Genomic DNA, 13,816 nt, shown 5'->3' with positions numbered 1-13,816 from the left:
CCTCCTCTAGGGAAATACCGGGGTCACGGCCCAACAGTGAATCCTGAAAACAAGCCAAATGAAAAGATATTCTGGACGGCCGGATGGCTCAGTTGGTTAGAGCGCAAGCTCTCAACAATAAGGTTGTTGGTTCGATTCCTGCACGGGATGGTGGGCTGCGCCCCCTGCAACTAAAGACTGAAAACAGCGACTGGACTTGGAGCTGAGCTGCGTCCTGCACAACTAGATTAAAGGACAACGACTTGGAACTGATGGGTCCTGGAAAAACACACTGTTCCCCAATATTCCCCAATAAAATTTATATGTAAAAAAAAAAAGACAAGACACTCTATAAAACAACTGACCAATACTCTTCAAAAGTGCCAAAGGCAGGAAAGACAAAGAAAGACTGAGGAACTGTCGCAGATTAAAGGAGACTAAGGACGTGAGAACTAAATGCAACGTGGGATCCAGCACTAGAAGAAAGCCATCACGGGGACACTGATACAATTTAAATATGGTTTATGGATTAAATAATACTTTATCAGTGTGAGTTGATTTTGGTAACTATACTGTGATGATATAAAATGTTTCTATTCGAGGAGTGCAAGACTTACAGGAATTTTTGGTACTGTTTGTAAGTCTAAACATTTTTGTTTGTTTGTTTTTAATTAGCTCGGATTCAGCCTTCCTGACACCTGCCATGTGGTTGGTCCACCCCGGGTCGCACAGCCCCAGGCTCACGTTCGGTTATTACATGCAGCACAGGGTCTCGCTGGTCTCCATCTTGCATCTACTACCACTGCTATTCAAAACAAGTATAACGCAAACCACACGTAATTTAAAAATTCTCGGTAGCCACATGTAAAAAGTAAAAAGAAACAGGTGAAATTAATTTTAATAATATAGTTTAGCTATCATTCATTATCATATTAACATGTAATCAATAAAAAAAGTTAGAGACATTTATTTTCCTTCTTTTTGTTCTAAGTCTTCAAACACTGGTTGTATTTTACACTCACAGGTCATCTCAGTCCAGATTAGGTTCACAGTTCAAGTGCTCAGTGGCCCGTGTGGCCAGTGGGTGCTGTATGGGTCGCCTTGGGATAGATGACGAGCCCCGCCAGTAAAGAAGCTGTGTTTTATTTATACTTTATCCTCATCACCAAACACTCACTAGAATTTATTAAATGATTGAACATGGGCTTCAAAACAAATACTGAAAAAAACTGAGCTCCACTTACCACCCTACCCCCCAAAGTTTAGGAACTTACAGGTATGGCAGATCCATCTTTTTCCATCTTCTGGCACGTCTCTTTCTCTATGCCTAAAACACAGAGAGTCATTTTTGTAGATATCCCAAGAAGTCAGTTCCTTTCCTTCCTAGTGAAAGATACTTGGAAACGCCAGTGCAGGCCCAGAATGACATCTATGAACACATGAAGGGCATTTCAAGATTTTCAGAGGAGCATTGGCTTTCTGTTGACCGCTGTGCTGTCCGTGTTAAAATTCCAAAATATTCAGAAGAAAGAGGAGTGCACAGTTAGTCAGTCATAAACGGATGCACAATCTTCAGGTGGAAAGAACAACAAGGCTGCCCCCTTGTGTCCGTGTACTAACCATGACATTATTTCAGAAAGGAAACCGTAACACTAAATGCTATTTTATTACTAAGTCTGACTGAATTTAAATTCCACCCAAAAGGGTGCCCTCAATCTAAGTAGTGTAGCAGATAAAATAACAAGCTCTAAATTTCAATGCCTGCAAAACTAAATTCATTTTCTACCTCCCACTCTACCACCAGAGGCAACATTTAAAAAAACCCAACACTATTGTTTTTTCTAATTAAAGGAATATCCACTCACCAAAGACAACTTGAAAATATGGAAAAGCACACACCATTTTAAAGCTATAATCTTCCACAAAGCAATAGCGAACTACTATTTTAGTGTACTCTCTGTCAATAGTGAAGCATTTAAAACACAAATGTGACCATCACTACTGCTTAAAACCCTTCCACAGCTCCCCTATACCTACAGGATGAAGCACAAATTCCTCAATACGACCTTATTTTCCCACTTGCCCTGTACTCACAGAGAGCTGCTGGGTATTTTACCAACACAGCATGTTCCTTCCCATGCCTGCGAGAGATTCTCATCCCCTGGTGCACACCTTTCTATGTCTGGATCTATCAAGACCCGGCTCAAAGGTGATTCTCCCCATAAATGGGCTCTGCTTCCCGCCAGAGCTGGTCTACCCACCCACCTCCTGGTCCACACCTCACCCCTGCATGACCGGGACCTCTGCCTGCCCCCATGACATGGCTAATCTGTCACATACGGTGTAACATGAGCTACTCACTGACTTTGATGACAGCACTGTATCTAAGAGAACCCCAGCTCTACAAATTTATATTGAAGGAATTTCCTCTTAGTGAGGAAGAATAATTCAACAATTATCTACGAGGCACTGGCACCAGAGGAAATTCAAAGATGAATCACTCATAGTCCTTAGTCTTAAGAAGTTTATCAAAGACACCCTTCTCTAAATAATACACAAAACAGGACCGGTAAGAAGAAATGTGTTGGGAGCATAAAGCACAGTGGGGGCCTAGTAACATTTTTGAGACGGACATAAAAGGATGGGCAGAATTTTTGTAGGAGATGGCAAAGAAAGGCATTTCACATACAAGAAACAAGCATAGGTACAAGAACACTAAGCATTATCTGCATAACTGGGTAAAGGGGTATAAAGGGACATGGAAAATGAGGTCTTGGGAAAGATGTCAGAGCAGAAAGAGGCCTGGGAAGAAATCTGGAACAGGTGCCTGGTGCGTTTACTCATATTTTATAGATGGGAAACTGAGACCTGGGGGCAGACAGGAGGCTGGGGAGGTAACTCACACACAGTCCAGATTGCCATCCACTTCCCTGATTTGATAGATCATGATTTTTTAAATTCTAAGTATAAAGCCCCAAATTAAATTATGGTTCTTAAACATTTCACAAGTCACATTTAGGGCCACAGATATAACTTGGGACCTGGAAGAGGGACTCAGCTCTAGAATGTTCTAAGAGTCCAATAGCAAGAAGCTTCAGCACAGGTTAGTCTAGGTTCTTATTAGAACATTACGGAGGATTTTATTAAGCATTGGTCAATTTAAATCTACTGCATCTGTGAGCAGGAAAATGTGTAATAGTCTCGCATAACGAAAACAATCTCTTCACACTTTAGCATCGTGGTTAAAAGACCATGGGACCAGACTGCTGAGGTCTGAATCCTAGTTCTACCTTTTATTAGCCATTCACAAGTGACCTTGGCCGAGTTACTTAATTTCTGTGTCTCAATTTCCTTTTCTAAAAAATGGGGGGGGGGGGAATCGTACCTAGTGAGGAGGAGTTAATACATGTGAAGCTCTCAGAACAAGGCCTGCACATGGTAAGGCAATGAGCATGTTAGTTATTATTTCTGTGAGCTGAACAATGAGCACAATAACCACACATGGTCATAGGCCACTGGTGGCCACGTTGAAGTAAACTATGAAAATTCACGCAGTTTCCTGTCTCCTGAACATTCTGCAACAACTATCCATATGTCCCTTGGGATCTGATAAGACACCCTTTTGTGTCTGTTTTCTAGGTAAAGAAGCAAAGCAATGATCAGCACCCTAAATTCATCCTTCAGGCGGCCCAGTTCTCTAAATCTCTCTAAGGTGTCTCCTACGTCAGGCTTTCAGGCATTTCCATGCTTACGTACATTAGAAAGATGAAGATATACTTCCATACCTGCTTCTGAGGATGAAAACGCATGATTTATGGTAGACACGGGAACATTGGAACATTCAAAGTACTCCAGGTCTTCCTCTGGCTCACCTTTCACCTCGGCCCCAGCTGATTTCTGAACAGATGAAGTAGACGCCAGTTTCTCCTCATCTGTAGCATGGCCGTCCCTACTAGAAATGTCTGAAATCTGGGAGATCACTGCTCCTTCGTCCTGAGAAATGCAACAGAGAAGATGCTACCATTTAGGAGGACAATCAACGGGACATCTCAGGGATGGCAGAGCAGCCTCCATTCCATATAGATGGATATCGATAAGAGTTAACCACAGACTTGGGTACCAATCAAGGAAGAAGCTGGAGTCTCTCAATCACAAAATGTGTTTTCTAGAACCTAGCTTTTGTAATTCAAACCTAAGGTTTGAAAAAATTAATCTTTTCTAGCCTAAATTTATAAGCAAGAAGTTGAAGAAGTCCAAGGTAGTGGTTTTCAAGTACCTCCTAAACTAAAAAAACAAAAACAATCTATGGACCCCATTATATTTTCAGGTGACACCTAAAAACTCTTCAGCATAAGTTTAAATAATTGCAAAGGATGTAATATCTGGTAGAGTTTAAATACTGACCTTGCCTAATTCAATGTTGTTACTCCCATGGTTTGATATCCTACAATCTATTTAACAGTGACATGAGCAACCTCATTAGTCAGAAATTTACATCATTCCTTTTCCTCTCTGAATTTGTATTTCCATTCTACGTCCATCAACTCAGGTTCTCCTATTTTGCTGAAAATGATGAGTTGTTGGAAAGCCATCTAGCTTAAAAATCAATTATAATCAAGTCATTAGAGTCAATCACCTCCTTAAAACCTGTACCAATGTTTCAAATCTCCCCTCTATTTGGTGTCCCAGTGGTTCACCCAGTGGTAACGCACCCTAGTAAGACTTAGAATGGATGAGAGAGAACTTTACCCCCTCATAAAACGGGGGGAAAAAGGGAAAAGGATAATTATGAAAGAGTTCCCCAATCCTGAGGGGGCCTCGTAGGCTTAGAAAGTAAAGCATCTGGAAATTGGTTTCCTTAAAGCTGGGTACTCAGAGGTCTAGTGGGAAGTCTTCATTAACCACCGCCCCCACACCCTGGGGTGGGGATGCAATCGCCAATTTGGGGACCACTGGACTAAGAAACGTTCTGGGGATGGGCACAGACTTACCTGAGAACACCCATCCAAAGCAAGAGGCTGCGTTTCATATTTCTTCACCTTACAGCCACTCCTAGAAGAAAAAAAATAACGAGGTTGGTTTGGAACCACACTGACAACTTCCAAGTTAAGAGATGGAGCAGAAAGCAGTATGTGCAGATAGAAGCCAAGGCATGTGCGTCACACAACTCATACATCTACGTGTCAGCAAGGGGAACACCTGTGATGTCTCGGAATCTTCTCCCGAGACAGGGCAAGCAGAGAACTATAGTTCAGTTCATTCTCTGAAAAGACCTCCTCACGTGCTTCTGTAGGACGTTCACCACAGTAGGACTCTGACTCACCCTACAGCTTTTAATCACACACCACCAACAGCTTTTCTGAGATATTCGGTTCATCTGATCCTTACTCACTTGGCTTTGACACTCATTAGAAAAATTACCACGCTGGACCAGATTCTTTAAAAATTCTTTATTGCACTAAAAGCCGCAGATGTCTGATTAAGAAGGCTCCAGACCTGTGTGCTAACAGAAAAGAACTATGGTCAACAAAAAGTATAAAAACACAAATATCTGCGTAAACTCTTATCATTCCTATTAAGTAGTAAGATGGAAAGGAACGTCACAGCTAAAACGAGGGAAAGCTCAAAACCACCTGTTATTTTTAAACTAGCACAGAATTTGTGATCCGAAGACTAGTTCAGATTCTGTTCTGTTTTAATAACTTAAAATTTCTAGTAATGTCACTCTGACAAAAATAATAATTTGTAACTTGTTCTCCTGTGGGGGAAAAAAGGCAAACATGTTACCAAAATGTACGCAACCACCACTATCTAGTTTATGATTTTCTTTCCTAATTTTTAAGTGCCACCAAACTTGAGTTGACTCAGGAAAACGTATCCGCTGCTCCAACCCAGCAGCCCTAGCCTGTCAAAAACGCCAATTATTTCCATGATTAAATAGCAGAGCCGTCCCTCAAACCATGGCTGCACTGATCTTGGGGCCAAGCCAGCACTCTATCAAAGCGCCACAGGAGACGTGCCAAGGCAGCAGGGAGGAAGCTCTCGCACCTGACGTGGGAAGGCCGAGCTCCACTCCTTTAGGCACAGACAAGTGCAAGGCTAAGCTGACTTATGAAGTGGCAAATGAAATGCAAAACATCATCCGAAGGTCAAACTCAGAAACGCAAGCCAACATGCTATGGAGAGATGGTCTGGGGAGGGCGGAGAGGAACTGCCAAGAGTCCCGGGGACAAACAGAAAGACAGCAGGAGTACTTACAACAGAAAACAGAGAAATTTCACTTGTTCAGTAGTCCTGATGCACCAACAAAATGAGAGACAGGAAAGAGACAGACAGATGGAGAAAAAAATCATGTAAAGCCTGGAATATTTATCTCTAGTTTGGTAGATGTACAGGCTGCAAAGTTCTTTCTGTGAGGTGAGATACAAATTAAAAATGTCATATTCATGAATGTTCTCACTGGTGAGTGAATGATCATCAGGAACCTCACTCGAACAGCGTAAGAGAGGTGCACACATTCAAAAATGCCACATATTCAAATTTACAGATGAAAAAGTAAACAGGTTACTGCTGAGCACATTTACTCTTAGGTCTCTAGTCGTCTAGATCAAAGGCAATGCACAAATTAAAACATAGTTGAATATATATCTGCTTATTCCTATTGTAGTTATGTTTTACTTAGATGTTTAAAATGATGTTTACATAATTTATCCTATTTGGTCCACAAAATCCTACTCATAGTATGATGTCCCATTTTACAGAAGAATCTGAGATGCCAATTACACACATCTTTTAAAAAGTCACACAAGTAACCCGTTAACAGAAATTCTAACTCCTCACTAGATACCACCACATGTATTATGTATTTTCAGTCTGTCCTACCAACGAAGGGATTTGCTAAACAAAATCCCAGAGTTACACAGAGATCGAGCACCCTTCTTGGGAAAAAAGAGTTTTGATTGCATAAAAAATCTATACGGTATATTAGATCAAGAAATTCACTCACCAAAAAGAGAATAGGAGGAAAATGCTACCAGAGTGGTAGGACTCAAGAGAGGGGTAGGATAAATTTCCCCCTTTGGCCCAGATTTAATTTTATCTAACATGAATGCATTGGCTACATGCCTTCAACATGCAACTGAAAGGAAGTCTCCTTATCAATGGCTCCTTATCAACCTTGCTAGGCAGAAGCACCCCTATCAGGAAGCACCAAGGCAATGACCTGGCCAACACGTACCCCAAGCACCGTGTAGGCAAAGGTGACTAACCTTAGCCACAGAAGAGCCCTCTGAGGGCAGCTGATCAATCATGCTTTCCAGCAACCACTTAACTGCTCATACATACTCAAAGAAAAGATCAAGAGCTACTAATGGCATTTTATTCCCCTTAGACATTCTGGGGTTGCTAAAGAACGGATTCCTGCATTGCTCAAGCTTCTTGGTCCTGACTGTACTCTCTGCTCTTTAGACCTTTCCCTTTAGTATAATTCACCACGGCATCTAGCATTTTTCTCTAAGTCATCGTAATGCAGAAAACGATTTCCCTGATTTATGGTGGTAACTAGAAATATGCACTTCTTCTCATCCTCCCTTTTCACACTTTGTCCTCCCTGGCATTGGTCTTTCTTGGTATCTAATTTTTAGGGTCACAATGGGATATATTGTCATCGACTCAAGTTTTGTGATAAAGTAACCCAAATTTAAACTGAACCTTGGCATGGAATATGGCCTGAGGTGATCACTCTGGAACTCCAGGGACCCTGCAAAAGTGGCTCTAGGCTTTCCAAGAGAAGGGGAGTGGGGAGAAAACACACAACAAAAGACTAATTTAGTCAGATTTATATCATCGTTTAAAATGTTCTTGATTCTTTTTGGAAATTCACCTCCTTACTGATGGAACCAGAAGCTACCCATAAAGACATAAGAATTCTCACCAACTTGTCGTGGTAAGTTTGTTTCCAACAAAAACCACAGCTTTCTGTTTTAAGTGAAAGACTTCTATAAGACCCTTTTGGACCATTTTCTGCAAGTTGTTGATACTAGACAGGTAATCTGTAGGCTTGGAATTTTTGTTTTATCCATAGAGAATCTGAAGATGGTGGCTGGCATGACACCTGAATTCTGTATATAAAGCGATTCCTGACAGCCCAAATAGGATTTCTGAAAACCGTCAAATCTCTACTTGCCTATCTAGTGCCATTTTTTTAAAACAAGAAAAAAGTACCCAAGGGTGAATAAGCTGAGGTTTCAAAAGCCAGGCAGACATCTAAAAAGGAAACCTTTGGTATTTCTGATTCCACACAAGAGTTGGGCAAAATACTGACTGTTATATAAAATTATAAGATTTAATATATAGTGATGACTGCAATATAAAATTATAAGCTTTGTGTCTGCCCCATTGCACCGGAAAGATAACGTTAGTCCACCAAAACCCAAAGCGGCCGGCTGCCAAACTCTCAAAGAGTGTACACAGAACACAACACCCAAACCCACTGTCACTCACGTTATTAAACGCGACTTTGCCTTCTTGGGTGATTCTAAGATTTCATTAACATGATTACCAGCAGGAGAACAAATGTCACTGCTTGTTAAAGTTGTAGTTGGTTTAAAGGGATCCATGGATTCATCAAAGTGGTAGGAACCCTTAGAGGAGAGGGGAGGGGAGTTCTGCAGGGTGGAGTGGCCCCCAAAGGGACTGGAGCTGAGGTTATCCCACTGACTGGGATCCAACTTAGATGGCGCTTGGGAGAGAGAAGCACCGTCCGCAGCTGGGGCCGGGGGCGGTTCTGCCCCTTTGGTGCCGATTGGCTTACTGGCTCCATCTTTCTGTACCTTGGGAGTCAGTTTGTTACCCAGTTTTCTGCCAAGTTTCCTTGGAAGGCCTTTCCTGGACTCTACATTTTCCACATCTTCTGTGAAATCAAACTCGAGTTTCAGAGGTGAGTTCGACTCCTCCAGCAGCTCAACCCCTGAATCATTGGTGTCACTACTGGGAGTGCTTGACGTTTCCTTCATGTCAGGGACAGGTTTCTGGATCCCGGCATCTCCGAGAAAAGGACTGGTGTTCCCATCCATTCCATCAGGATAGGATACCTGGGGGAGAGACATGCCCTCCACAGCAGTTTCAGTCTCTACGAACTCGCCAATTGTTTTCTTCCTCAGAGAGACGGGCTTGGGCTTTCGTAGCTTGCTTCTGCTGGGCACAGGCTGCAGACAGGCGCTCCCAGCCTTTAGGTCAGCATCTGTAGAAGCCTCCAGTGGAACCCCCATGGTGCCGTCTGTCATCGTCTTGTCCTGGATGGCTTCCGCTGGGCTGGAGGGCAGAGCCTCACCTGAGACTGCAGTTACACAGCCATAAGCTGCATCTGTTCCAAGAGCTGCTGAGATATCTGCAGAATTCTTGGTTTCAATTGAAAATGGTCTCACTACTGAAATTTTGCTAATATCATGTTCAGGTTCTTCTTTGAAATCCTTGTCTGAGTAAGAATCAATAGCCTGCTGTGATACCTCATTTTCTGAGGGTCTAGAACAAGTCTCAGATGCACATTTTTCAACCACTTCTGCTATCAGCTGTTCATCAACTTCTTGTGATTCTACAACAAAACACAAAAGCCATCTATTAAAGAAGAAGCTTTCCAGCATTGGTAAATATTCTCTACTTGCTGGATCCACATAGATAAACAGCAGGCTCTTCCCTTTTTTGTTTTTATTAAGCATCTATGGTTCGATGAGTATGGCAGTGCCGCCTAAAAGGGGACAGCTGGTACTATTCCCGAAAAGTAATTTTCCCATTCTAAACTGTGTGTATGTATTATCCAAGTGATACCAATAATTATACCAAAGAGAGCTATTTAGGAAAAAGCTAAATAGATCAAATGGGTGTAATGCAAAGAACATTCATATGATGCTAAAATTCCGTAGGTTAAAATAACTGGTCTGGAAACAACTTGAGACGCTGAGCTTAGGCACAGGGATCAGGTCTGACACTGACACAGCTCCCAAGCACCGCCTGACAGTTTCAGGGTCTGAATTTCACACAGCAAGAAGATTTTAATCTTCGGATGTTAAAAACAAGTATTCCCTCTTCCCCAAAATAGAATTTAAGTAATCAGACTGTTCCAAAATTCAACGAAAAACCCATTATGTCCAGCTCAGAACAACTTCTCTGCAGACTTAAAAACTAAAAGAACAACAACAACAAAAAAAAAAACTAATTTGAAAAGCAGATACAGAAAATGACTTTAAACAAATAGCCCTTATTTTGCTAAGACACAAATCAAAATACAATAAAGTTATTTTTTCTTTAGAAGCTCTATCTCTAAGTTGGACTAGGAATTCTCTCAAATCACTTGTGAAAAATAAAGAACCTGTTTAACTGGGGTCTATTAGAAGAAATGCTGCAATTAGGAAGGTGTAATGAGGGTGTTTCTTTAAAGCACAAACTAAGATAGTGTTTCCCTGACTTAAGAGATCTGAAATAACAACAGAGTAGCAGCAAAAACTGAATAAACTGATTATTTCAGTATCATGATTTTAAAGGAAACTCAGAGATGACCCTCTAATCCTACTTCCTAATCCTAATTCTAATCCAGGATCAGAAACTGAGCATCACTGAAAAAGGTTCGGGAAGCACTCACACACGTCTTTTTACATGACTCCTCTATGACTGGAATTGGGCAGTGGCTTCCACCTATAGTTCTAGAGATTAAAGGGTTTTATCAGCTTCATCAGAAAGCGAACCACCCACCAAGGTAGAATGAGGAAGGAAAAAAAACACCCCTCTTCTGAATGCAGTTACCCAGCCTGCGCAGGCAGTGAAGGAGCTCTGCCAAGAAGACACCTGCCCAGGCATTTCTTGGCTGTCAGTCCAGGTGCCAGGTAAGTAAGCTGCCCCGTCCTACCCTGTCACTGCAGACACCCCTTGGTCTAGTACCTTCAGTCACTATCAGAAAGTATTGATGGGGAGGGAGGGAGTGGGTGGGAGCGGATTGCTCATCCACTTGAACCAGTTTGGGGAGTTATGAGAATGTAAAACAAGAAAACAAACTAATCACCTAACTCAGAAGGTATGTTTGAGTATGATTTTATTTGCATTTACACTCTAAATCAGCAAGTGTCGCAGTACCAGCTGACCCCACATCCCCCAGTGCTCCCCCAAAACAGAACCTCAACTTCAAGTGTCCCACCACAGGTATCCTTCACTAAGTAAAACACCCATTTGCAGAAGCTCCAGTTCCCAATCTTCCATCAGTTAAGAGTCCTAGCCACAGCTGTCAGTTCCTGTTTTGCATCTGAAAACACTGTTATATAACTAACCTCTATTCATCCGTCCATTTTTGACAAAAATTCTGTATTCCTCAGAAACCTTCCTCCAGGGTACTAAAAAGCTCTCTCCCTGGAATGACTTTGACAAGCACAGCACTGCCTGGTGGCGTGGGGAACACAGACAGAGATTAGATCGGTAGATGAATTCAAAGCAAACACAGAGGAAATCCAAAAATAGACCAACATTTCCACTTCTGCCGCATTTGCTCCTGTTAATGAAACTCTTCCTGTCAATCATCAGCCTCCTCTAAATCTAAAAGGTTATGTGAAGTGCCCATGGCTGCTCTAAAACAGGAGATGCCTTTTATGGTTAGTCAGGATATAGACTATTCTCATGTAAAAAGATTTTCCCTCCTCTCCCTATATAATATTTTTTAAAAGAAAAGGCATGTAATGCCAAAATATGAAAGACTGAGGTAACAGCTTGACATTCTGGTTTATACTCTGGTAAAATATACTGGGTTAATATGTAAGTTTATGAAAAATCATGAAAGCATTAGCAGAGGGGAAATGCCATTATACAAAATATTTTTGAAATTCAGAAATGCATACTGCTGGCTAGCTGCTTTCACATGTATAAATTCACTTTAGAGGAGATAAAATGGCAACCACGTGGAAAACAAGGCGTATTACTTCAGATTTGGCATTATTTTAAAAGATGTTTGACTTTCCCTTTTAGATTTTAACTTTTTGGTGAACCATTATCGGCAAGCTCCTTTCAGATCAACAACTTCCTCTCCTTTAGCTATACAGATGGTCCCTTTTAGGGTTTTCTAAATACCTGATATGTAAAGTGAGAAAGCTGCCAAAATTTGAACAGACCTCCTGTATCGCACAGACATACACACGCTGGCCTCTTTCTAACCTCAAAAGCCACAGATAGTTACTTTGCATCCAAGTCTAACATACAATGTCTGACTCTAAGGCAAAAGCCTTAAAACAAAATCTCAGAACCAATACACGAAAGTGAATGTCTTTTATAGTGACTCAAGAAGGGTTCTTAGATAAATTTTCAGAAGGTACCCGAAGACTGTGAAACTCAAGGAAAACTTGTGTGAGAGCATTGTCTGGTGGAGATAACCCACACACAGCCTTCTTCATAGCCTGTATGTAGAACCACTGCTCCAAGAAGACTGTATTTCGGGTCCTCAAAAGGACTCCTCACATTACTTCGTGAGGGGTGTAAATGTCTGACTATTGTTGCTTTGTACACCTGAAACAAATAAATAAAATAAAATAAAGGGCTCCTCTCATTACTTTATAGTTGTAACTTCAATCCCCACCTCCAATCACTACACTGGTATTTAAAAACTCTTAAGCTACTGGGGGAAAAAATCTTAACATCAAAGAATAAAACTTGTCACCTCTGGGAACAAGTTCAAAAGGAATGTGTTCAAGTGCTGTTTTAAGAAATTTTAAGGGTGGACTAAATTTTTGAGAGAGAACACTCACTAAAACACAAATTCAAATAGGTTTGTTTAAACAAAACTCAGTCACCTTACTTCATCCATGTTGACATTAAGACCCCACTGAAGGGACACTGAACATCAAGTGCAAGCTCAGGGGAAATGGTCTTATCAGTACAGTGGGTGTGGCAGGAAGAGCCACGGGGCAGACAACCCGGGAAGAGAATGAAAAACCCCCATGAACACACTTGAGTAAGTAATTTCCTTCTCTGGAAGGTGGTTCAGGTTTGTTGTGTGGAGCGAAGGTCAGGAAACAGCCAAAATTTGGCCTAAGTCTGCAGCCCTTTCTCCAGTCTGTGCTTCCACAGAGCTCTCCCTTCTCTTTAATACCCACAGTTAAAGCACACTGATGTGAGGGGCGCCAAACCACTGGCCTGCACCCTGCCCTTGGCCTTGCGCTGCCCCCTTCAGAGGTCAGTACTGTGCCCAGTGCCCTGGCAGATGGGCTCCCACACCAGATGTGCAGGAAGCACTGCAGTCACCATGGCTCCACACCAGGCAGGCTGCCCCCCACAAGCCCCGATATAACGGAGAGAACAATGCGAAGGACAGATGGGGGTGGAGGGGGTAGCGTGTCCAGCACCGACTGCTGTGTCGGGCGTGGGACTGAGCATTTACCACAAAACTCCTGTGCTCCAAAGAACTGAAGAGAACACACAGGAAGAATCCCATCTTAAGTACGACACGAACCAGAGCGAGTGAGCAACTAGACCATAAATCCTCCTCCCCGTTTTCCACGTAAAATAATACTGTCCCTGGTGTCTTCCATTGAACAACTGGAATTAAGAATAAATTCTATATGATAAAGGATACAAGCAAGCAATTTTTTAAAAAACGGACAATACATATTTGAAAAACATGCTCACTTTCACACAATTAATAAACAGGACGCCATTTTTAATCTATTCGATTTGTAAAAATTAAAATACTGATGATAGTAACAGTTGCTAGGCAAGGGGGCCAGGAGGCATCTCATACATTTCATAGGAAAGTGTATTATGGAATCTTTCAGGAAGTATTTAGAAATACCTACCAACATCCAAAATG

At 41.8% G+C, this 13,816-nt stretch overlaps 1 protein-coding gene across 25 annotated transcripts in view; it reads right to left on the bottom strand.

Annotated features, from left to right (window-relative positions):
• TACC1 (transforming acidic coiled-coil containing protein 1) overlaps positions 1-13,816 on the bottom strand; it is a 96,984-nt gene that overhangs the window by 21,749 nt on the left and 61,419 nt on the right. For 7 of the 25 annotated variants that reach the window (XR_012495511.2, XM_019748115.3, XM_019748116.3 and 4 more), the window contains 5 exons: positions 8,482-9,571; positions 6,238-6,273; positions 4,971-5,031; positions 3,765-3,972; positions 1,254-1,306 (listed from right to left, as the gene is read on the bottom strand). Coding sequence is in view for 24 of the 25 variants with exons in the window: in XM_019748115.3 (XP_019603674.3) it covers positions 1,254-1,306; positions 3,765-3,972; positions 4,971-5,031; positions 6,238-6,273; positions 8,482-9,571 (1,448 nt within the window). In the remaining variant the exon portion in view is untranslated. The remainder of the gene's footprint in view (positions 1-1,253; positions 1,307-3,764; positions 3,973-4,970; positions 5,032-6,237; positions 6,274-8,481; positions 9,572-13,816) is intronic. The other 18 variants (XM_019748118.3, XM_074329610.2, XM_074329620.2 and 15 more) reach the window with 5 other exon arrangements.

Source organism: Rhinolophus sinicus, chromosome 16, assembly GCF_057876585.1.
Source record: "Rhinolophus sinicus isolate RSI-liver-muscle chromosome 16, RSI-T2T, whole genome shotgun sequence".
Taxonomy (NCBI): Eukaryota; Metazoa; Chordata; class Mammalia; order Chiroptera; family Rhinolophidae; genus Rhinolophus; species Rhinolophus sinicus.
This window is presented reverse-complemented; position numbering and strand designations above follow the sequence as displayed.